Here is a 26,162-nt window from a genome sequence, read left to right on the forward strand (position 1 = left end):
ACTCGGAGGAGGAGTATCAGGGAAGAGAAGGACTGTCGAACTATAAAGTTTTGACAGCCTTGCTTCTAGAGGAGTATGGAGACGACTTGACTCCTGCCTCTCCTCCTTCTCCGCGCTCTCTTTTCTCGAGTGCAAAGACGAAGAAATCTTCGTCTTTTCTTAGAATGAAGCCCGCCATTTCGATGAAGAGGGCTCTTCAGTCTTTAGACTCATGGATGAAGTCGAAGAAGGAGTTAGTTAGAACGGTCTTCTGCATGCCTCCAGCGAGACTAGCTGGTAAAAGAGGCATTTGGTATCAGACGGGAGAGAATATGGGTATTTCTCTTCCGTCTTCGTCAGAAGCGGACTTTTCGACCTTAGTTGACGCTTCACGTAGACAAGGTTTGAACTCTGCCCGTATAACTTGGGGCATTTCAGAACTGGACCATCTCCTCAAGGGACTCTTTCATGTATTGGAAGTTTTCAACTTCTTAGATTGGTCCCTTGGGGTGATGTCCAAGAAAGCCCATGATTCTGGAGGACTCGAACCAGAAGTCCTTCTGTGTATTTTGTCTTGTATAGACAAAGTGGTTCAGGATGGCTCAGTTGAGATCTCCTCTTTATTTGGAGCAGGTCTTCTTAAAAAGAGGACAGTATATAGTGCCTTTTTGACCAAAGCGGTCTCCCACGCTCAGAGGGCAGCGCTACTGTACTCGCCTTTGTCTGACTTTTTGTTCCCTTCTCAGTTAGTGAAGGACATTTCTCGTTCATTAACTGAGAAGGCGACTCAAGACCTTCTGACTCAGTCAGCAAGGAAGAAGAAACCGGCTACTGCTACTGACAAGAAAGGACCGAGTACATCAGTTCAGCCCTTTCGAGGTGGCCCGACCTCCAGAGCTCCCGCAAGAAGGAAGGCTCCTGAGAAGAGAGGTAGGTCTGCCTTTCGTCCCTTTAAAAAGGGAAAGTGATGCTTCTCTCCTCCAAGCACCAGTAGGTGCCAGGCTCCTGGGATTTGTGGAGGCCTGGGCACTTATAAACGCAGACGCTTCATCGATGTCTGTAATAAGGAAGGGATATCGTATCCCTTTCCTGAACACTCCTCCCCTAACGTCAACACCGCGGGAACTAACAGCCAAGTACAAGGATCCTGTGCTGAGGGATACTCTTCGATCGATGGTGGAGCAGATGTGGGACAAGAGAGCGATAGAACTAGTACTGGATCAAAGCTCCCCGGGGTTTTACAATCGCCTTTTTCTGGTTGCGAAGGCCTCGGGAGGCTGGAGACCAGTACTAGACGTCAGCTCTCTGAACAAATTTGTTCAGAAGGAGAAGTTCTCGATGGAGACTTCTGCCTCAGTTCTTGCGTCATTGCGACAAGGAGATTGGATGGTGTGTCTAGATCTCCAGGACGCCTATTTTCACGTCCCGATCCACCCTTCATCAAAGAAGTACCTCCGTTTCATGACGGGGGGAAGGATCTTTCAGTTCAGAGCCTTGTGTTTCGGCCTTTCCACAGCTCCTCAGGTCTTCACAAGCCTGATGAAGAATGTGGCGAGGTTTCTTCACCTCAAAGGAGTAAATATCTCTCTGTATCTGGACGACTGGCTCATCAGGGCCAGATCAGAGAGACAGTGCTTGGAGGACCTTACTTTAACTTTAGATCTCATCAGAGCGTTGGGATTACTCGTGAACCTCGAGAAGTCGCAGCTGACCCCCAGACAGAACTTAGTCTATCTGGGGATTCAGATGGATTCTCGGGGTTTTCAAGTATTTCCTTTGCAAGAGAGAATCGCAAAAGGTTTGCAGAAAGTCTCTCTCTTCTTAAGGAAGGAACAGACGTCGGCGAGGGAATGGTTGAGCCTTCTAGGGACCCTTTCCTCGCTCGAACAGTTCTTCCCGCTAGGAAGACTTCATTTACGTCCGCTTCAATTCTTCCTCAAGAGGTCTTGGAGTTGGAAAACCGGACAACTTTCAGACGCCTTTCCCATTCCAGTGGAGATAAGACCGCACTTGGAATGGTGGTTGCCCCCTCTGAAAGAGAACAAAGGGATCTCTCTAAAAATCCAGAACCCAGACCTAGTGTTGTACTCCGACGCGTCGGAGAAAGGTTGGGGAGCAACATTAGGCTCGAAGGAGGTGTCAGGCACCTGGGAACCAGCGCAGGTGTCTTGGCACATAAACTGCAAAGAGCTCTTCACCGTACACCTGGCTTTGAAGAGTCTAGAACCTCTGGTTTCGAACAAAGTAGTGCAAGTAAATGTGGACAACACCACGGCACTTGACTACATTCAAAAACAAGGAGGGACTCACTCCTCGTTCCTTTACGAGCTGACGAAAGACCTTTTGCTTTGGACGTCTCAGAGGAACATCTCCCTTCTTACAAGGTTCGTTTAAGGAGTAAAGAATGTGAGGGCGGACAGACTCAGCAGGAGGAACCAGGTCCTTCATACAGAGTGGACCCTACACGAAGAGGTGTGTCAAGATCTCTGGTCTCTGTGGGGGACCCCTCATGTGGATCTCTTTGCCACATTCATCTCCAAAAGGCTGGCAGTCTTTTGCTCGGTCGTGGAAGACCCAAGAGCTCTTATGGTAGACGCCTTCCTGATGGATTGGTCTCACGTAGACGTCTATGCTTTTCCTCCATTCAAAATCCTGGGACTAGTACTGAAAAAGTTTGTGGCTTCAAAGGAGACGAGGATGACATTGATAGCCCCCTTTTGGCCGGCCCAAGATTGGTTCACGGAGGTGGTAGAGTGGATCGTAGACTTTCCCAGATCCCTACCAAGAAGGATGGATCTTCTCAGACAGCCACACTTCAAGAGGTATCATCAAAACCTCCCCGCTCTCGCTCTGACTGCCTTTCGACTATCGAAAGACTCGTCAGAGCGAGAGGGTTTTCTCGCGAAGTTGCAAGCGCGATCGCGAGAGCACGCAGAACCTCCACTAGGCAAGTATATCAGTCAAAGTGGGAGGTTTTTAGAAGGTGGTGTAGAACTAAGAAGTTGTCCTCCTCCACTACCTCTGTAGCGGAAATTGCGGATTTCCTTCTATTTCTGAGAGAGCATTCTCATCTAGCTGTATCCACAATAAAGGGATAAAGAAGTATGCTCTCGGCAGTCTTCAGGAATAGAGGATTAGATCTGGCAGATAACAAAGATCTCCACGATCTCATAAGGTCCTTTGAGACTTCAAAGTCTAAGGAACCGGTCCCTCCTAACTGGAACCTAGACGTGGTTCTCAAGTTTCTTTCATCCGAAAGGTTCGAACCTCCTCATCTGGCATCGTTTAGAGACATCACCAGAAAATGCCTATTCCTATTATCTTTAGCTACGGCAAAGAGAATTAGTGAATTACATGCTCTGCAGGATAAAGTAGGATTCAAGGGAGACTCAGCTATTTGCTCGTTTAAGACCCTGTTTTTAGCTAAGAACGAGAATCCCACGAATCCCTGGCCTAAGTCATTCGAAGTCAAAGGCATATCGAGTCTCGTAGGAAGAGAAGCAGAGAGGTCTCTATGCCCTGTAAGAGCTCTGAACTTCTACCTTCAGAGAAAGCATCAGTTGGGAGGCTCTAGACAAGGTCTTTGGTGCGCGGTAAAAGACCCCACAAGACTGATGTCCAAGAATGCTCTGGCATTCTTTGTGAGGAACGTCATTACAGACGCGCATAAGGTCTGTCCTGACGAAGAGTTTCGACTGTTGAAAGTGAAAGCTCATGAAGTGAGAGCAGTAGCAACGTCTCTCTCGTTTCATAAGAATATGTCGCTTAAAAACATCATAGATACGACATTTTGGAGATGCAACTCAGTATTTGCATCTCATTACTTGAAAGACGTTCGTGTGACATATGAGAAGTGTTTTTCTCTGGGTCCTTTCGTATCGGCGGATACGATTCTGGGTACGGGAGCCGACACCAATCCTTAAGTATATACTTTTCTTCTTTTTGGATATGGTCTAGAGTCTCTTCTAACAAAGAAGGACTTGGTTTAGCACGGGCGGCCGTCTATGTTGTTCAGTAAGAGAATCTTGTCATATCTGATTAGATGAGTATAAATTTTTTTTTTAGAAAATTATGTATGTGTGTGTAGTGTGTTTTTGCAGGGTGTTTTTGAGTTATGGTTGTTGTGAACAGCGTTCGGGGGAATATAACTCGGAAAACAATCTTTATTATAACGTGGTTAGGATCAGGTGGTCGGGATTGGTTGTGTGCTCCTTCATAAGGTGTATTGTCATATAAGTGGAATAGCACCCATTGACAAAGTCCTTTCAGGCTCTGCCGAGTAAGCGGATAAGACCCCTTCGGCAGACCCACAAGAACTCTTGGCCATAGATCATATATCTCGCTAAAGTTTCTTGAGGTGATGCAGACTACTGGGCAAACACCCACGAAGTCTACCACCTATCAGGTAGGAACCAAGGTTTTATTTATACCTACAACATATGTTGTTTACCTGTCTATTCCATAAAGTAGCTGTCTCTTACCCTCCACCAAAGGGTGCCAATCAGCTATGTATATATCTGACAGGTAAGTTGATTGTATGAAAATGATATTGTTATGTTACAATAAAGTTTCATACATACTTACCTGGCAGATATATACAATTAAAGGCCCACCCAGCCTCCCCGCAGGAGACAGGTGGAAGGAAGAGAGAAAATGATAGAAAACGGGAAGAATGGTTCCTAGTCCTGCCGCCCAGGGCAGGCCGGTAGATCACCTGACCTACCTGTAGCGAGTGGCGCGAAATTTGAATTTCTGTCGGGGACGACGGAGTCTTAGCTTTGTATATATCTGCCAGGTAAGTATGTATGAAACTTTATTGTAACATAACAATATCATTTTTCGACATTGTTATTTTTCGGAACAGTGGCGGACAAGAACGAACATGAAAAAACATCCCCTGACAACTTGGAGCATAGTTACAAAGGCTGCCTTAATTTGTATCATATTTATGTACAAAAATAAAAATACCCTATACGTAATATATTTTCATACACATTTTAAACATAAAAGCATAAACATTAAAAAAATCGACACATCGATTGCTAAATTTGCACTGTTTTTAACTCACTATTTTCGGAAGAGTGGCAGACGGCGGCTTACAAGAATGAACATGAAAAAAACATCATATTTGATAACGAGAAGGGCAGTTTCAAAAGCTGCCTTTTTATCATATTTCTGCACAGAAATATAAAATACCCTATACGTAATACATTTTCATACACATTTTAAACATAAAAGCATGAACATTTATAAAATCGACACATTGATCGCTAATTTCCACTTTTTTTTAACTTGATATTTCGGAAGAGCGGCAGGCGGCGCTCACAAGAAAGAACATGAAAAAACATCGTATTTGATAACGTATGAAGGGCAGTTTCGAAAGCGTATCATATTTCTGTGCAGAAATAGAAATACCCTATATGTAATACATTTTCATACACATTTTAAACATTAAAGCATGAACATTTATAAATCGACACATCCATAGCTAAATTTGCACTTAAGTAACTCGATATTTTCGGCATAGAACAGCTTCAGGCATATATTTTACCCTAATACCTATGTAATAACTCCATAAAATTTATGGTCTGAACGGCATTTCTACAAATATATGAACTCGTTAGACAACTGCACTAGCGGTGCTATTAACCGAAAATTGTGCCGTAAAAATACCTTATTTTTTTAATGAATATTTTTTATGACAGCCAAAAAACTGATTCGCCGCTGAGCAATTAAGCCGTTAACCGCGGGCTGCCTGTATTAATGAAGGTCTTGTTTCAGCAAATAACAGAAATAATAATATTAAAAAACTTATAATACATAATAATAATAATAGTAATGATAATACAGGATAAATTATGTTTTCTGTTAACTTTGAAAGTATGGTTTTCCAGAATTATTTTCTAATTAGATGTGAAAGCTTTCATGTAAGAATTTGTTCATTTGGATTGTGTTAGTGTAGTCATGTTTGTTTGAAAGGAAGGATTAAGAATGAATTTGCAAATATTTGAAAATTTTTAATTGCTTATGTACATAATGGCATAAATTAGATATTTTTTATCATTTGAAACTTGAAGTTTTAAACTTAACCACTATGAATCTTTCTTTCAGGTCATCTACCAGATAAGTTAAAGGAATACTACAAACGATATCGGTCTCTTGCTACGACGTACCTGACATACAGTGCAGATGGCACTCATCTTTTAGCAAACCTTGGAGGGGAGCATATTTACCTTTTCAATATGACATCTCCACTTCATCCTAGGAGTTATGTTCCCCCTCCTCTGCCAAAGTTACACTCCAAGGGTAAGACAGAATTTTAGACTTTTGAGGTTGATTTTCAGTGGTACACAATCTTGGGAGAAGGCATAGGTTTACTTGCTGAAAAGTGAAAAACAGTATAGGTACACAATTATCCAAAATCCTTGGGGCCAAATACATTTTGTTTTTGGAATATTTTGGATTTCAGAATTACTGCAGTAAAAGCATTTTTTGTTTCATGTTTTTTATGATTTTGTTATTTATTCATTTTAGTTTATCGTTTATATTGATATACATATAGTTTATCGTTTATTATTAATATACTTTTAAATTAATGTGAGTTATTTAACATCATCAATAATAAAATAGTGGGACAATTAAGACCATATATTCACTAACATATATTTTCAATAACATATGGTAAATGCAAAAATAAGGGATTTTGACGAGGGAAAAATCTATTTCTGGGTGATTGGCTCGTGTCGCCCTATGAAAGTATCCTTAATATCATTCTTTCTAGGTAAAATTAGCCTAAAATTACCAGAGAAAAACAAATTAAGAAAATGTCAGTAAAACTGAACCTCGCTCACTCTTAAAAAGAAGTGTCGGTATGAAATAGGGGCGAGTGTGGAACACTACCACGAGACAAACACCAATTAGAACTTCCCTATCAAAATCCCCCCAAGAGAGAGCTGATACCAACGGGCGATGCAGCCTCTACTACTACTACTAGAGGACGCCACGGACAGCAGCGCCCCTAGCGGTCATCCTTAATTAAAACATAAATACATCTTGTCCTGCAAGGGGGGGAAAACAAACCATAAAAAAGGGGATGGGTTTCATAGGGCGACACGAGCCAATCACCCAGAAATAGATTTTTCCCTCGTCAAAAATCCCTTTTCTGGGCTCAGCTCGTGTCGGCCTATGAAAGAGTACCAGAGAAACAGACAAGATGGAAAAGGAAAAATGAAACCTGTTCTTTAAAATGATGGATATAATATAAGTAAATCAAATACAGCATACAAAATAAGTACTTAAACTAACTATGGTAAACAATAACAGAATGTTAGTAAACTTAAAGTACTTAAATGGTAGTAACAATGACATAATATGCATGTAAAACAAAGAAATAGTTGAATTTACTTAATTAGAATATATAGGTACAATTATATACATACATGTGTCCTACCCTAGCATAAAAAAATAAAGGGTAAGGGTAGGTACACTCAAATCCATCATTAATACAAAATAAAAACAAGTAATTCAAATATATACAAACACATTGTGACTGAAGTTATCACAAGTTAAATGGAAATTTATACAAACATATTGTGGCCTAACCTAGCATAAAAATAAGGTTAGGACCACTGGGGTACATATCAGTACCAATGTGGTTGTCCCTAGCAAAAAAATAAGGGACAAACCACTATAACACACAACGGCTAAGGCTATAATGATGAGTAGCCTGGTGATAGGTTGAGGCATGTTGGTTGAAGTAGGTAGAAAGGAGACCTGGATCAATACTACAACTACTAAGCAGTATCAGGGGAAACTATGTTTCCCGCTGCTACTGCTGAAAACTTTAAAGATTCCAAGGACTTTAAATAATGCCGTTTAAAGACTGTCGGGGATTTCCATCCAGTATACTTCCTAAGATCCTCAAAGTTCATATGTTGGAAATAGTTAATAGAGGTGGCTACTCCCTGATATCATGTGCTTTTGGGAATGACTCAGGGTTGGCTTGTTTAATAAAGTAAAGGATTTGTTGCCTAATACCTTTAACTGACAAAAGTACCACCTTTTTCTCTCATGAAAGAGAGCACCCGAGGATCTAGAAGAAGTACGAGATAGAAAGGCTCTAAGGGTTGATACTGGGCAGAGAGAAGGATCCTGTGGAAGTGGGATAACCTTCCAAGGAGCCCACCTTGCAAGAGGATCTTCATTTTTGGCTAAAAAGCTACGATCCGGAGCAAGTAGAACTTCTCCTGATGGGAGGAATTCCACATGACCCGCATCTCTGGATAGAGCCGACAGTTCTGAAATTCTTGCTCCTGAGGCTAGGCTTAATAAGAATAGAGTCTTCCTCAGGAGCATTATGAATGTACAAGATGAGTTGTCAGTATCTGAAGCTAGTTTGAGAACATCATTCAAGAACCATGAAACTGTAGTAGGCCTCTGAGAAGGTCTAAGTCTAGCACAGGCTTTAGGGATAGATGTGAATAAGATTCAGTTAAATCTATCTGAAAACCTACTTGAAAGATTTTCTTCAAAGCCGACTTGTGAGTGGTAATCGTGCTAGCTGCTAAACCTTTTTCAAATAAAGATCTGAAAAAGGATATAGCCAAATTAACTGTCATGGTTGTAGTGTTCGATTCTCTCAAGAAAGATGCTAATTTCTTAACAGCTGAGTCATATTGTCTGATGGTTGACTCCCTCTTATCTGATTCCAGGAAGAGAATATTCTGTGGATCAATGTTAGCATCTTTATTAGCCGCAAACTTCATGAAGTCCATAAAGTTAGGGTCTGGAGAGTTCCTGAGGAAGCGAACACAGTCCTCATTTGTACTGATTGTGATAGTTTGGGATTGGGGATCCGTTGAGGTCGGAGACCCAATTCCAAGAGAAGTGGATACCAGTTGCTCTTGGGCCAGTCCGGTGCAATCAGAGCTACTATCCCTTTGAAAGACCTTAGTTTGTCTAGGACTTTCAGGAGAAGATTCACTGGAGGAAAAACATAAATTCTCCTCCATTGATTCCAATCCAACGACAGGGCGTCCGTGGCATAAGCCAGAGGGTCCAGGTTGGGGGCCACATAGCAAGGGAGCTTGTGGTTCGCTTGTGAGGCGAAGAGGTCCACTTGGAGACCTGGGACTCTCCGGCCTACCCACTGGAATGACCCGACGTCCAGAGACCACTTCTGATTCCAGAGGGACTGACCGGGACAGGGCGTCCGCTATCACATTTCTTACTCCTGCCAGGTGAGTGGCAGACAGATGCCATCTGTGTCTGTTTGCTAATGCAAAGATGGCTATCATGACATGGTTCACATGCTTGGATTTGGACCCTCCTCTGTTGATGCAATGAACTACTACTGCACTGTCCAAAACTAGCCTTAGATGAGACTTTTTCGGGGGAAGAAGTCTCTTTAGAGTAAGGAATACTGCCATTGCTTCCAACACGTTTATGTGGAGCTGGCGAAATTGAACTGACCAAGTCCCCTGAACCTGTTTGAACTGAGAGTATCCCCCCAACCGGAGCAGGGATGCGTCCGTGTGAATGGTTAACATTGGGAGGGGATATTGAAGGGGTACTTTCTTGGCTAGGTTCTGTACTCTTGACCAAGGCCGTAGTTGGTTGCGGAGGATCTGTGGATCACTGACAACTTGTCTCGATATTTGGAGTTTGCTTTTGACCGCCAAAATCGATTTATATCTTTAACCTACTTTGAGAAGGATATCTGTTACTGAAGCAAACTGAAGAGACCCTAGGATTCTCTCCTGGTTTCTTCTTGACGTTTGTTTGCACTTGAGAAATTGCCTGACAGATTTTGCTATTTCCTTCCGTTTGGCTACTGGAATTGATAGATTGTGGGAGGACAATCCCACTGGATTCCCAACCACTGAAAACGAGATTCCGGAACAAGTCTGGATTTCGTTTTGTTATCTGGAACCCCAGATGTTCCAGAAAGTGAACTACCTTTTTGGTAGCTTTGAGACATTCCTCGACTGTTGGTGCCCAGATTAACCAATCGTCGAGGTATGCTGCTACCATGATTCCCTGAGCTCTCAATTGTTGTACAACCACTTCTGCTATCTTTGTGAATACCCTGGGGGCTACATTCAGACCGAAGGGCATCACTTTGAATGAGAATGTCTGATTTCCTAGCCTGAATCCTAGGAATGGGCGGAAGTGCCTGGCTATAGTGGATATGATAGTATGCGTCTGTAAGATCGATGGAGCATGTGACGGCTCCACGCGGCAGTAAGGTCCTTACTTGCGAGAGGGTAAGCATCTTGAACTTGTCGCAGCGAATGAAAGAGTTTAGCTTTGACAAGTCTAAGATTACCCTTCTTTTTGTTGAGCCTTTCTTTGGAACGCTGAATAAGCGACCTTGAAATTTTAGATGCTTGACTCTCGCAATAGCTCCTTTCTGAAGGAGTTCTTCCGCGTAATCTATCAATTCCTTTGACGGTACCTGATGGAATGATTTGATTGGAGGAGGATCTTGGATCCAGCTCCAGCCTAATCCTCTGGACACTATGCTCTGTGCCCAACTGCTGAACCCCCACCTGTGGCGGAAGAGGAACAGCCTCCCTCCTACCTGGAGAGCCTCATTGCTGATGGGCGGGTTGGCCACCACGCCCTCCCCTGAACTGTTTACTCCTTGCGCCCCTTCCTGCGCCACGGTGACGAAAGTAACCTCTCGCCCTACCCCTCGATTGAGAGTAGCCTTGAACCTCATAAGCAGGGTTAAAGGCAGGCGAGATGGCATAGGAGGTCGAAGGCTGGGATTGCTGGGGCACCAGGAGGAAAGGCTGAGTTTGTTTAGCTGTAGCAGGTTGTCCTTGTTGGGTGACTGGGACCGCCTGCACAAATGCTGCTGAGGCTGGAGTTTTTTGTATGGCTGGAACCTCCTACCAGCCTTCTTTGGTTTCTTGCCAGCAGTAGGAACGGATTCCTGTTTCCTCTTAGAGGAAATGCCCCACCTAGCTCTAAGGCTCTGGTTGAGTCTAGCAGCTTCGTGATGAACTTCGTTCACTGCTGACTCTGGGAAGAGATCCGCTCCCACATGCTGGCAGTCAAGAGTCTATTAGGCTCGTGCCTGATAGTACACTCTTGAAGAACATGCTTCCGACAGTTCTTCCTGGCTTGGAAGAAGTCAAAAGCGTCTAGCAGAACCGTGTGAAATTGTGATTTCGCTAAGATCTTAAATAGCGGTTCGTTCGCATAAGACAGCGCAGCCATTTCCGTGACTATGATAGAGTTAAGGGACCTGCCAAACCTAGTCCGCGCATCGAACTCTGCCTGGATCAGGGAGTCCGGCAGCCTAGGCAACTTCTCACCGAACTGGTCCATAGCGCAGTCCGGCTTGAGTTTACCCTGCGTGAAAGTAGCAGGCAGGTTTTCCCATAACTCTCCGAAGGCGGGAAAGAGTGGAGAAGTGGACTCCGACTCTCTCAACTGCGGAAGGGGCTCATCCTTGAGGACTGCCTGAAGAGCCTTCTCCACCAATTTCGTAGCGAACGGAAGAGAGACCTCCTCTTCCGTGGCGAAAATAGTGAAGGGGCTCTTATAGGCCTGGAGTTTAGTATTCGTACACTCCCAGTCCTCAAGGCAGTGAACCCATTCCCGTTGGGCGTGGTCTCTACTGTAGAGGACAGACTCCTTCGAGATCTTGTCCTCCCTTGTAAGAGCCGTTGGAGTCAGCCTAGCATACCCGATGAAAGGCTGTGACAGACCCGGAGGATAGAACTCGAAGTCCTCAATCCTTCGAGTGCCAAACTCCGGGATCGAAATCATCCCATCCTTAAAGGGAGCGTAGGCCGCTACTCTCCATGGGTTCTCCATAGAGAAAGCTGGCAGAGAGTCGTAAGACGGGAGTTGGAGGATCCCCGTGCTAGAAGCAGGGGATACTGGGGGGGGAGCCTGGGATAGCCCAGACATCCGATCCTCAGTCTCTCTTACTCTATTCGAGAGTTCCTGGACGGTCTGTCCAGTTTGAGACAGAGTGCTCGACAATTGTGCGAACATCTGCTCAAAGCGGGTTCCCCAAGCTGAGATTTGAGAACCAACCATCACTCCTACCTGCTCCATCATTCCTGGTGAGACAGGAGAAGGGACGCAGGAGCTGGTGCTTGCTACCCCTGCCGGCATAGCCGGAGAGGGGGCAGCGGAGGCGGGAGAAGACAACGACTCGGAGGTAGCGCGTGCTTTCTCCTTTGAAGCCTTGCCTCTAGAGCTCTTCGATTGGGAAGAGCTTGGCTTAGCCTTCACCGCGTCGGCGTAAGAAGTCGATGACTTCCTAGCCGAAGAAGACGAAGACGACTTTCTAGAAGTCGACTTAGACAGAGTCTTCGGTTCTCTCTTTCCCTTCTCCTTAGGAGGTACAGAGAGAGCGGGAGTGCGGCTAGGGATCTCAGATCCCGGAAAGCCTTGGAAAGATGCGGAAGAAGAAGGGACAGGAGAAGATCCAGGAGCGCCCAAGGAAAGACCTTGGGCGCCCGACAAACCTACCTCAACCAACAAACCCTCACTCACTACCGCCATCGGCTCGAGGTTCAGATCCAGGCCGGCGACGTCCGGGACTGGCTCCTGGGCGGCTACGAGCCCCAACGACTGCTGGAGATCTTGCTGGATGGCGGCTATTACGGGGGCGGCGGACAAGGGATCGACGTAGCCCGTCGACTTGCCCGCAGGGAAGATCTGGATGGCCAGCTTTTTATCCAGAATGTAGGGCTGGCCCTTGGCGGCGTTCTTTCCAAAGCCGCCTACCCACGCTTTCAGAGTGGCGAGGGCGACTTCCCTCACCCCGCTAGCCTGAAAGAAAGGCTGAATTAGCTACCAATTGCGGACAGGGTTAACAAACTTACGAACTAAAAGTGTTAGTAAATTGATAACTAGTTTTATAATGGTCTTACCCCATCAACCAGCTGACCGACCAGGTCGTAGCAAATGGTGCAGGCCTCGGGATGCCAAACGATGAACTCGTTGAACAGGGTGGCACACGGGGCATGAGACCTGCACTCATCGTGTCCGCAGGGGTCATGTAACGTCGCATTGCAAGCGAGGACCTGACAGTTGGTAGCCTGTAAGTAGAAACGTACATGAGTACAGAGTAATACTTACAGTCTAACATATGCTCCGCTGGTGCCGGAGCGATAAAGTTAGATGAAACCAGAGCCCTGCTAAAATACGTGTGGTAACCATGTTGGAAGAAAGTCTATGGCTCCGCCAGTGGCGGAGGCACAAAAATCAACCAACTAGGAGTGGTGGTAAAGGAAACCACAACGTAAAATGGCGGGGATGGTTGATAACATAATAGTAAAAAACACAATTCATTGTAAAACATCTTAAATTAGGGTATATATCCTTAACATAGTACAGTAATAACATCAAAACCAACTTCTCTCCACCCGTCTACTAGAAGAGTGCGTAGGTAAGGGTAAGCTCCCTTCCGGTAGCGGGGGAGAGATATAAGGATATAGTAGGCAAGCAAACGACCATCCATAGTACCCACCCTACCCGCTAGTGGAGCCAATAACCTATCACCAAAGGGGCCCCGGCTGCGACGGAAGGCTCCTTTCGTATCGTAAGGGAGGTGGCTGAGTAATGGGTATGGGGGGGAAGGAGGTCCCGGTGAAACACGGCGGGAGCGAGGAAAGGGGGAAGGGATGGCCTACTCCTCCCCACCTCACCAACTACCCGTATGGAGACCCGGTACCTCCTAGTGGTCGCCCTAAACCCCCTGCTGGTGGAACCTCCCGGCACCTCCGGAATGAGAGAGAAGGCTAAGAGGTGTTATGACAACCCAGGGGTCCCCCAGCTCCTCCCTACATCAGAGAGGGAGGGAAGGGGCAGGGTGAGGTGCTATGGAACACGTGACCACTAGTGGCCTAGGCCGCGATCACCACAACCGTGGTAGGGCCACGTGAACCAAGCTGTACCAATACATGGAACAAGCACCTAGGCTAGCCTAACACCCTAAATAATAATAATAATAATAAAATACATCGAAAGGTGGAAGAGACACTTTTAGGAAAAGAGAAAGAAGCCCAGGAGGAGGCAACTATTCCAAGAAACAGTAGCCTACTCGGAGCCAGCGATAGCCGATGTAGAGCAAGAGCCGGGATGCTGGGCCAGAATAAAATAATGATAGCCCTAAATACCAAGCTAAGAGAATGGGTAAGAGGGCCTAAACTAGCTAAAACTCGATGTAAAACAATGAACGTGAAAAATAAGCCCATAAGTATAAGAAGTCCCAGTATGGAGGACCGGGAATTCTTACGAGGCAGCATGGCCGCCACGAGACAACCGGGGAACCGTATATGACCTATAAAAAGGAAAATACTGGTACCCGGAAGATAAAACTATGATAAAATATTACTTATGAGTTACTTAACTTAGCCGTGGCAATTGCTGAACGTTCCATCTTAGAAAACGAGATAAATCCAGAATAGTAAAAGCACAAGGGAAAACAGCGTCAAGATGCTGGCGCTAAAAATTAAGGATGACCGCTAGGGGCGCTGCTGTCCGTGGCGTCCTAGTAGTAGTAGTAGAGGCTGCATCGCCCGTTGGTATCAGCTCTCTCTTGGGGGGATTTTGATAGGGAAGTTCTAATTGGTGTTTGTCTCGTGGTAGTGTTCCACACTCGCCCCTATTTCATACCGACACTTCTTTTTAAGAGTGAGCGAGTCAGTTTTACTGACATTTTCTTAATTTTGTTTTTCTCTGGTAATTTTAGGCTAATTTTACCTAGAAAGAATGATATTAAGGATACTTTCATAGGCCGACACGAGCTGAGCCCAGAAATATATATTTGAATGTTACCATGATCGTGATTATTTGACTGCTGATGGCAAAAATTATATGATAATTTGCTTTATATACTTATAATTAAATTTTGACACTCACGGTTCTTCTGAGCTTGTGGAAATACGTAAGCGACCACGGGCATAGTCAAAAACTTGCTTGGGGGAGGAGAGCAGAGTGAAGGTCAAAGAAAGACTGATGCATCACTGGATTCAAGTGTCCATCTCAGCTACGCATTGGATGCCAGATGCCACAGATTCCTTGCATTTACAATCTTTTGATTGTTTTTAACTGGTTTCTAGCGGATGCTAGAAAATTTATCCCATTGTTAAGACCTCAGGTTTGTTAGCTATGAAAAATACAAATTGATTAAAAATTTGTCCTTTTAACAATTTTACCTTATACATAGTAGTATGAAAAATCCCAAACTGTGTCATAGTGATCAAATTTATGACTACATACTGATGACAACAGTGGCAATAAAGAACAACCCTCTACAGTTTGGAACATATATAATGTTAAGTGCATTCACATAGAAAAATAGAACTTGTATAGAAAAATAAAACTGAATACAAGTTAAGGTAACAATGGATCTTTGGGTGTTTGTAATGATGATTTTTTTTTTCATATACTGCCAAATAAAATGAATAATAATGTTATAATGCCCTTTCGTAGGTCAAATTAAAGTATCAGTAATATTTGAGAGAGAGAGGGAGGGAGAGAGATTTTTATTATTTAAATTTGTTTTCATATGGTTTCCATGTCAAGTACACATGTGGTTTCACATTGTAGTGATAAGTTATTTATATGCCATGTCACATTAATACATACTATCATATATTTTTAGTAGGCTTAAATGATATTTACTTACACACACACACACACACACACACACACACACACACACAAGGTTTTGCTAGTCAGTGTATTAAGCAGAAGCCCATTTATAGTGTACTTATTCAGATAAAATGCTGCTTTTGTAAAGAGAGACCCCATGACTTGTTTAAAAATGCAACTTTCATATAAGTAACCTACCAAGTAATTAAATTGCTAATGTTTCTACTTGCATGGCAGCCTGTTTTAAAAATTTGCGGTAGCAGTTCAATTGTTTTTGTGTAGGTGACAGGTTCTGCCCACTATCAGAGCATGGGGGGGGGGGGGGGGGGGGGGGTTTTGAGGGGGGGGGGGGGGGGGGGGCGGTAACAACTGGCCAGTTAGTTCAATTGTGTTTCCACCATGGCTCTTTGTACATTGGCGCCATTGCAGCATCTTTTTTTTGTGCTTTTCGATGGTCTTTACTGTACTTCGGTGCAATATTATTGATGTATTTGAGTAGCCTTCAAGCTTTGATCAGCTTATTAGCTTTTAGGGTCAGGATTTATATGTTACATCTTTAATTCTATTTCTCTAGTTTTTGCTATTGCAGCAAAGGTTATAAAACCAGATTGACTAAATCTTGCTATAATTCACATGCAGTTTGCAGTAAGTGTAGGGAACAGGCGTGTAGTAAGGAGAAAACTTGTGCTGAATGTTATGATTGGGAAGAGAAAAAGGGTAGTTCTTAGATCTTGCATAGACAAGTTAGAAAGGGATAGGAAGAGGGAAGCGCTTTCTAGAGCCAAAGATGGTCATGTAGCCTAGAAACAACTCCTAAACCTAGGTTAGAAGTTAGCCTTGCCATTCCTTCTACTCTTATGTGGCTGGCTCCCTTGTTTCCAACCTTAATGCCATTACCAGTCTTGAAGCTAGGTTTGACAAGAAAATTAATCTTGTAGTGCTTACAGTGGCAGAGTCAGGAGAGTCACTGAAAGTGTTGATAGACTAAGTGTACATGTAAAAAGTGATAAGTGACTTGTGCAAGTTGGGGAGGTGGCTACTTGTACTGCTGGTTCTCCTAGAACAGTGGTTCCTGACCTTTTCATTTCATTACCCATATACTGACTTCTTCAGGGTTGCGTTTCCCACATCATCAAATATAATTAGAGTAGCATAGAGTTATGGATCTATAATAAAATAGATAAGAGTTATTAAAAAATTACATTGAAGGCTTGATGTTTTATTCATGTTTCTGTTTATTAATCTCAGTTTTACATGACAATAGTATCTCAGGTGGTATTTATGACTAAATACTTGAACATTTCAGTTAAAAGAATAAAAAATTAAAATAAAAAATATGTTTGACCATACCAGTACTCTTATTACTGACATACCTTCAGTAAAAAATATAATTTCTTGAGTAGCACTCTAACAGTAGTAATTGTTATCCCTTGTAAAAGTCAATAGCAAAAATAAGGAAAATACTGAGCCTAGCAAACTTATACTCATGTTTTTGTTGTTTCAAAATGTAAAAATACAAATTTAAAAAAATATAAATCATATAGTAGTAGCCTTCCATTACCTACACAGATTATCCAAATTACCTACTTGTGGGAAATTACCAATGGGTTAGGAACCTCTGTCCTAGACGAAGGTCACCGTCCTGCTTGCGTGAACCTGGGAGAAGACATGCTGGGAGTCCAAGGGAGACCAGTGGGGTTTGCCCACAGGTAGTCTACCCCTCGGTCGAGCCTGTTGCTCATTCTCAGGTATCGAGAGATAGACACTGGAAAGGCATCTCGTTGGATGTTCACCAGTTGTTGTCTAAGTTCTGAAGATTCTCCTGCAGGCAGAAAGTGCTGCAAGCACTTCCTAGATGTGTCACATCCACTGAAGAGACATGTAGATGATGTTGGTTGCCATTCTCTGCTGCCTGTCAAGTATTATAAGAAGGCTGGTCTCAGCCCACAGCCTTCCTACAGTTGTGCTGTGGACCCTTCGGTTCCTGCCTCGGTTCAACATGCATTTTCCACATGGGACAATCCAGAAGCCTTCTCTCCTGACTGCTCAGCTGTTTAGCACCCTTACCTGGGTCCCAAGTGGCTCCCATTAAACAACAGTTGGGTGTGATAATGGGCTTACTGGAGAAAGCTTCCTCAATCTCCAAGACTGCTCATGATAAGACCCTTTCCGATATCATCATGAGCCACCTGCTTAATTTTAGCCAGTCTAAAAGTTACCATTAGTGAATTTATGAGCTATAGAAGTAATGGCACCTCTTTCCTGCCTGGGTGCCCCAAATCAATGGCATGTAGTATTGTTACTCACCATGAGTAAATCCGTTGTCCACCCAAAACCTATTATTGCTACTCGTGAGCATATCCATCCATTAAGGGTTAGTCCATAAGAGGTATCTATTCCACGTCACCAGGGAAAACCCCTTCTTTGGGAGTCGCTGCCTCCTCCCAAGGTGACTTCTCCGGCCCCGTTGACTCTTCATGATGTTCTGTGTTCTCATTGGCAGAACTAGACCACCTTATTAAGGGCTTCTTCAAGGTGTTCAAAGTTTTTAGCTTTTTGCACTGGAGTGTTGGAGCACTGGCTAAGTTGATCAAAGATTGCAAGTACTTAGGAGGTGACATTGCCTCAGACTGGCTGGGAGTCCTGTTCTGCCCTGACAAGGCCATTAGATATGGCTCTTTTGAGCTTTTTGCTCTATTTTTTTCTTTGGGAGTTTTAAAGAGAGAGAATTATGGTGCTCCTTTCCTATTAAATGAGTAAGATTCTCAAGACCTCTTCCTTCAGGACACTGTGGGGGAAATTGCTTCGTACCTCCAAACGAAGTCTACCCATGATTTATTGTTGCAATTTTCCAAGTACAGGCGGCCCGCGGTTAACGGCGAATCGGTTTTACGGCGGTTGTAAAAAATATTCATTAAAAAATAAGGCATTTTAAAGGTAGCTTTACGGCACAAATTTCAGTTACAGCGCCGCTAGCGCCGTTGTCTAACGAGTTCATACATTTGTAGAAATGCCGTTCAGACCATAAAGGTTATGAAAATTATATTAACAAATTTTATGGAGAGTTATTACGTAGGTATTAGGGTAAAATATATGCCTCTGACGCCGTTCTATGCCGAAAATATCGAGTTACATAAGTGCAAATGTAGCTATGGATGTGTCGATTTATAAATGTTCATGCTTTTGTTTAAAATGTGTATGAAAATGTATTACGTGAAAGGCATTTTTATTTCTGTACAGAAATATGATACAAAAGCAGCTTTTGAAACTGCCCTTCACGTTATCAAATACGATGTTTTTTCATGTTCTTTTTTGTAAGCCGCCTGCCTGCCGCTCTTCCGAGAATATCAATTTAAAAAAAGTGCAAATTAGCGATCGATGTGTCGATTTTATAAATGTTTATGCTTTTATGGTTTGTGTGTATGAAAAATGTATTACGAATAGGGTATTTTTATTTCTGTGCAGAAATATGATAAAAAGGCAGCTTTTGAAACTCCCCTTCAAGTTATCGACTACGATGTTTTTTTCAAGTTTGTTCTTGTATGCCGCCGTCTGCCGCTCTTCCGAAAATATAGAGTTAAAAAGAGTGCAAATTTAGCGGTCGATGTGTCGATTTTTCAAATGTTTATGCTTTTATGTTTAAAATGTGTATGAAAATGTATTACGAATAGGGTATTTTTATTTCTGTGCAGAAATATGATAAAAAGGCAGCTTTTGAAACCCCTTCAAGTTATCGACTATGATGTTTTTTTCAAGTTCGTTCTTGTATGCCGCCGTCTGCCGCTCTTCCGAATATATAGAGTTAAAAAAAAGTGCAAATTTAGCGATCGATGTGTCGATTTTTCAAATGTTTATGCTTTTATGTTTAAAATGTGTATGAAAATATATTACGTAAAGGTATTTTCATTTTTGTACAGAAATAAGATACAAATTAAGGCACCCTTTGTAACTACGCTCCACGTTGTCAGGGGATGGTTTTTCATGTTCGTTCTTGTCCGCCAGTTCCGAAAAATGCATTGTGTATTTTTATTAATTATGTATCTTTTCCATAAATCCTTTAAAAAGTTATACATTATTTCACTGTATCCAAGAATATTGTATGTATTCTCATATTATTGTATTTTAAAATACTACGGCAAACTTAAGCCCGTATTCCGCGGAGCGGCCAATGTTGTGGTTTGAAATCAGCTGATGAATACGAGTTTGCTTCACCATAACGCAATTCTGAGCGAATGCTCTTGCTTCTAGTTAGCATAAACGAATATCTATATACTTGACTTATATGAGACAAAGTTATTTTTCCTTATACAGCGTGTTTTTAGGCGGAAATATTTATTGAATATGTCTCGTTGTGAATGTGAACTACTATTTTTTTCGTTAACAGATTACGTTGGCGGCATGTTTATTGCGTAAAAAATTACGTGATTCTGTTCGCAATAATCCTTTATATCATCGTAATACGAACTTTACGTTATTTATCTTATAACGGCGTGAAACCAACAGTAAAATGTGTTCTTTCAAGCACAGTAGTTTTTATTAAAATTATTTTATCCCAATTTTATCTACAGTTGTGTGTGATGGCAGACGTTTACTGCAGTTTTATCCTTGTTGCCGATGTACGATAATAGTCATTAGCAGCTTGAACAGTTTTCTCAGCTTCAGTTATAACTAGGTTTAAATTTAACGGTATATTTCCCGATTGATCTTTAATCTATATTGATCTCTGATCTATAGCGAATAAAGTTATTACATTAAGATATCTCAGTTCTATTCTATACATAACGCCATTTATAACAAATACGGTAATGTTGCACTGTAGTACGATGATCGAAATACAAGCCAAACAGATGTTATCCAGTTCGGTTGTACTTAGAAAAAAAAAAAAAAAAAAGTCGTTTCTCGTTCAGTTGTTCATGGCTGTACACGTTCACGCAACGAGTATAACGTTAAAACCATACTTTCATCATTCTCTTTTGCTGTTATTGAACTTATGTAACTAGAAGATGGAAAAAGTTAGTCCATTGTAATTTGATCTCTCATAAAATCGGACTATCGTAAGACTAATGATCGTAACCTGAACACTCCAGCTACCTGTACACTGTATAAACTTTATTATATCTTTACATACTCTAGACACCCACATGTACTGTACAGTAAATTCTATAGTACTATACTGCATAAATATAATTTTACTTATTGCGCCGTTGTGGGATTACGGCGCCTTTGACTGGTCTAGAGTTTCAAAAGAAGGTGTGCGGCGGCCGTAAGCTTTAAAATCGCTCAGCGTCGAAAATCGCTTGGCGTCGGTGGCCAGGAACGGAACCCCTGCCGCTAACCGAGGGCCGCCTGTATATAGATGAACCTGAGGATTCATCTGCATTTGCTCCCAAGATGACCTCTCCACTCCAGCAGTTGCGTTTTCATGAAAGTAAGCACAGGTCACTCCTTAGGACCTGCTCCAGTGTCTGCTTTTTGGCCAGATCAGTCAAGAAGAGCTCAACCAAGTCTTCGCCCAAGCAATGAGAAGGAAGTCCTTTGTGTGCCAGTGAGAGCCAGACTTTTAGAGTTTTGGGAAAAGTGGATGGTCAGGGGAGCAGAACAATGGATTATCAAGGTTCTGAAGGAGGGCTCTACCATCCCATTCATGAAGAGCTTATCTTTATTTTATTCTACCATTGCATCAAGAAACATTCAACCCTTTTGGAGGAAGTCTCCTCATTCATTCTAAAGAGGGCCATGGAAGAAGTCGAGGACATCAGCAAAGAGGACCTCTAAAACCGTCATTTTGTGGTCCCCAAAACTTTGGGGGTTAGAGACCAGTCCTTGAAGTAAGCGGCCTTTATCTGTTTGTTCTGAAGGCAAACCATTCAGTCCTTTCATCCATTCTCCAGAGCAATTGGATCGTAGCCGTGGATATGCAGGATGCATACTTCCACATCCCCAGCCATCAGGACTCCAGGAAGTATCTTCCAGTTTAGGGCTCTTTGCTTCGGCCTCTCTGTGGAACCTCGGGAATTTACACGAGTCCTCACTACTCTAGCAAAATGGCTCCATTTATTAGATATAAATGTCGGTTTGTATCTGGAAGACTGGCTTTTTCGATTCCCTTCAAAGGAAAAGTGCATGAAGGACTTGCTCAAGATTCTTCGTACTCGGGAACTGGAAATTCTCATCAACCTCAAGAAGTCCCAGTTGACCGGCGTAAGAGATCCTATATTTGGGAATGATTCTCAAATCTTGGATGTTTCAGGCTTTTCCCTCTGCCGAGAGAATTGCCAGCTGGCTTCAGATGGTCCGCAGTTTTCTAGCCTCTCGTGGGACTCCGTCATCCATCAAGACGTTTGTCAAGCTAGGCAAACTCCATATGAGAGTTTTTCAATTCCTCAAAGCCAACTGGGACAGGAAAACACAGTTGGACACATATGTGTTTCCAATCACCATGGATATTAAATTGGACCTACAATGGTGGCTGTCTGAAGATAGACTTTTAGAGGGAAAGTTCCTATGTCTTCTGAGCCCTGACCTAGACTTGTACTCAGATGCCTCGCACCAAGGCTAGGAAGCCCTTCTAGGGAACCAGGAAGTTTCCAGGACATGATCCCCAGAACAACAGAGCCTTCACATAAACATCAGAGAGCTGAAAGCAGTTTGCTAAGGACTTCAGTTTTACTTGACCATGGTCTGCAACCCCAATTAGTGATTATTATGTAATATATAAAAACAGTCATTGTAAATGGCAAAATTATTTGGAGTGAGGAACCTATAAATAATAAATTAAAACAGATAAAATCCTGTGTTGGAAAATGGAGCTCATCATATCAGAGAGAGAGAGAGAGACACACACACACACACACACACACACACACAAGTGCAGTAGTACCTCGTTTGTTGAACGTTTATGTCAAACATTCCATTTTTTTAATGAAATTTTCAAGAAAATTTTGTATCGTTTGTCAAACAAATGCTTGTACTTCAAACTAACCAATTATTTTGTTTATACATGTATTCAATGCCCTACTGCGTCCTACAAGAAAAACTTTATTAACATGTTTTTTCATTTGCAATACAGTAGTACCTCTGACTTCGAACTTAATCCGTTCCAGAAGGCTGTTCGAAATATCATTTGTTCAAAATATGAAACAATTATCCCCATCAGAAATACAGTGGTTCCCCCGTATTTGTGGGGGATGTTTACCAGACCCCCCGCAAAAAGTTAGAACCCGTAAATAGTTGGAACCAGTGGCGATTTTACCCCTCAAAAAGTTGGGGGGGCAACTTTAGGGCAAAGATAATTATTGGGTGGGCATCATAGGAAAGGTTACTGTAAAAATAATTAAAGTTTTGTAAACATTTTGAAACTCATGGAGGAATGAATTTCACTAAAGGTAAAGGTACATGTAGAATTTTGTTCGATTCCTAAGCAAAACATTTTCTTGCGTTACCGGACTAGACGCACAAGGAACAAAACTTTTTGTTTTTAGGCACACGTGGACGTGCGTCTCCGAGCTGGGGTCCGCATGAAGGAAGAAATTGTGGTAGACCTAGAACAACCTGCATTTGAACCATCTGGCCAACTTTGAGTTATAATCAAATGTGATGATTTGTGGTTATGATAAAGGATTAAAGCATTTTTTTATTATATTCTAATGGATACATTTATGTAAATATCTTTGTTTCAGAAGTTCCTGTATCAAAGTGTTCAGGTCACACTCAATTCTACGTATCTTAATTTTTGTATTAAATAAAATAAAGTGCAACTTTACAAATTTCGACATCAGTAATCCTTCCCTCAGAGTTACTACAAGTTTCTTATGTTGATACGGATCTTCTGTAATTGGTATCAAATTTTGATATTCGAGATATAATGCCCTCGGGAATTAAGTCAAAAGGTTTTCGGCGTTATCCGACAATATTAAAAAAAAAACTTGTCTGGACGCTATCGTAACTTATGAAAGAGTTTTGCATATTCTCCACTCTTTCCTCTTCTAAATTTATGTCATAAGTCCAGATTTTCCTACTGTTCAACCCCTCTAATTTGGTTGACAGCACCGAGTCGGAGGAAAACCTCGCGCGCTCCCTTCATAACGGCAAGTACTGCTGAAGTTTGAATTGTCCGTCTTTTAACTGTCACTCGTTTGTCTGATTGGGCCACACGCGCAGAAGACGGACACGCTTGTAGACGGATAGCCGTGTTGGATGCACGCGACGCGCAGCGACGGATTCGGTGGGGCCTTAGCCTTATGTCCCCAGTAACTGGAACTCGCCCCGTTATGGCGCCATAAATTGCTGATTTTATGGTGCTAGACAAACCCCATAAAACTGGATCGCAGATAACCAGAGACGGCCTGTAAATGATAAGTAAAGAATGCAAGAAAAGGAAAGAGAGGTTATGTAAATTTTCACAAGGAAGCCATTTAAACAAACAATCGAAGACATGCAGAAGCTGAACGTGGCATCAGTGTGTTTATTAAGGAGCAGAGTTATTTTTACAGTGTTTTGTAAAAAGCAACTGTCACTTGATGGGTATTTTACTGTAACAAAAAGAAGTGATTTGGGTAAATTGAGTAGTAGTGAAAGAAACTGGCGAATAATCATCCCAGCCCAGCTAGTAAGTTAGTAGGAAGCAGACCCATCTTCCCTCTCCTCTCCTCTCCTCTGTATCGTTTTACTCAGCACACAGAACACTGGCTCATGAAATATTTTATTTGAATTGGTACTGCTTTTATGTACATAATATTGTAAAGATTTTAGTCTCTTCTCTTCTCAACAATATCACAATGCATAACTTGAAATCATCAATTCAGTAGTCCTGAAAAATGTAAACGCTTTTTCCCTCTATCTAAAGTTAGCTGTGCATCACCGGAATGACGAACTATTTTGTTAATCATTTATGTTAAATTCTATTGAGAAAAGCTTTGTTCTTGCATTTACTATTTTGTTAAATAAGGTTAAATTATTCCGTCTCAGTGCACTGAACACTGGCTCTATTAAGACTTTTTTATTGTTTCTGTATTGCATTTAGTTGTTTTCATACTTTATCGTCATGTTAAATTTATTGTGAAATTCTTTTTTTTATACAAATTGTTATTACTTTTACATACATACAGTAATATTCTAAACTCTCTTCTCCTTCTCTCCTCAACATATCAACGTTTTCTCGTTCAGTCTCAAGTCAGCTGCGTGTGATGTCACCGCAGTGATACATTGTATATATTTTATACTAAATTTTATATTGAAATGCTTTATTCTTATATTTATTTTGTCGAATATGGTTTATCACTAAACTATATACTACTATCTCACAAGGTGTCTTAAATTTCATTTTAATTAATTCATCATCATGCAAATGACCTATTTGGCCCCAGTTCTAGGCCTTTGGCCTTGACTTGGTTTTTCATCCCGATCCTTTGGGCCAGCCCTATAAGAGCTGATAGTCAGCTCTGTGGTCTGGTTAAACTATTATTATTATTAATTGTTATTATTATTATTATAATGATAATAATAAGAATAATAATAACTAACAATATTAATAATAATAATAATAATAATAATAATCTGCAACAAGGCAGTATTAGTTAATGTGGACAATACCACGGCCTTAATGTATGTTTGAATGCAAGGCAGGACTTTTTTTCTCTGCCAGGCAGCAAGAGATCTTCTCCTGGGGGTGGATCAAAATTGAGTGACTTTGATCACTCACTTTATCCAGGGGAAATTTAATGTATTAGCGGATGAGCCGAGTCATCGAAAGCAGGTCCTTCCCACCAAATGGACCCTGGATCCCCTGGGATGTCTGGATCTTTGGAAACTATGGGGCAAGATTGGTCCAGTCTGGATCTATATGCCTTCCCTCCCTTCAGCATGGTCGAGGAGATGATAAACTAGTTCCAAAATCATCCCAACATGACTATGACCCTCGTAGCCCTATTTTGGCCTCTGAAAGATTTGTTCCCGGACCTTCTACGGTTATTGGACGACTCCCCAAGGCTCCATCCCCAAAAACTGCACAGACAGCCCCTCTTCAGGAGACACTACCAAGGGTTTCCGCTCTTGCTCTGACAGGCTTCAGACTGTCCACAAGCTTGTCAGAGTGTAACGATTTTCAAGAGGAGCTGCAGAGGCTATTGCACGATGCACGCCTGGTCTACTAGGTAAAATGGGCAGTCTTCCATCGATGGTGCACCAGATATAATGTCTCTTCTTCTGAGACATCTATAACTCAGATTGCTGATAACCTCCTATAGACATTTGGCCTCTTTCAGAATCAAAGGATATCAAGCTATGCTTAACAGTTTTTAAACAAAGAGGCATAGAACTTTTGTCAAATTTGGATGTTAAAGACCTCATCAAGTCCTTTGATACGTCCAAGCAGAGGAAGGATGACCTACAGCACTCCCCCACATTTTCACATGGATACATTCCAGAACCCACCGCGGAAATGCAAAATCCCCTCTAAAAAAGCTTTTAACTGCCAAATACCCTGTACCCCTTAAAACTAAAATGCTTATAACTGTCTTATTTTAAAAGTTCACAGGCTAATTTAGTAGTTCAACAAA

The 26,162-nt window shown here is 42.2% G+C and overlaps 1 protein-coding gene across 2 annotated transcripts in view; it reads left to right on the plus strand.

Annotated features, from left to right (window-relative positions):
* The window catches only part of LOC135221755 (WD and tetratricopeptide repeats protein 1-like), a 201,275-nt gene that overhangs the window by 111,274 nt on the left and 63,839 nt on the right, over nucleotides 1-26,162 (plus strand). For both annotated transcript variants that reach the window (XM_064259569.1, XM_064259570.1), the window contains exon 7: nucleotides 6,091-6,285. In XM_064259569.1, coding sequence (XP_064115639.1) covers nucleotides 6,091-6,285 — 195 coding nt within the window. The remainder of the gene's footprint in view (nucleotides 1-6,090; nucleotides 6,286-26,162) is intronic.

The sequence above is a fragment of the Macrobrachium nipponense genome, chromosome 3 (genome assembly GCF_015104395.2).
Source record: "Macrobrachium nipponense isolate FS-2020 chromosome 3, ASM1510439v2, whole genome shotgun sequence".
Taxonomy (NCBI): Eukaryota; Metazoa; Arthropoda; class Malacostraca; order Decapoda; family Palaemonidae; genus Macrobrachium; species Macrobrachium nipponense.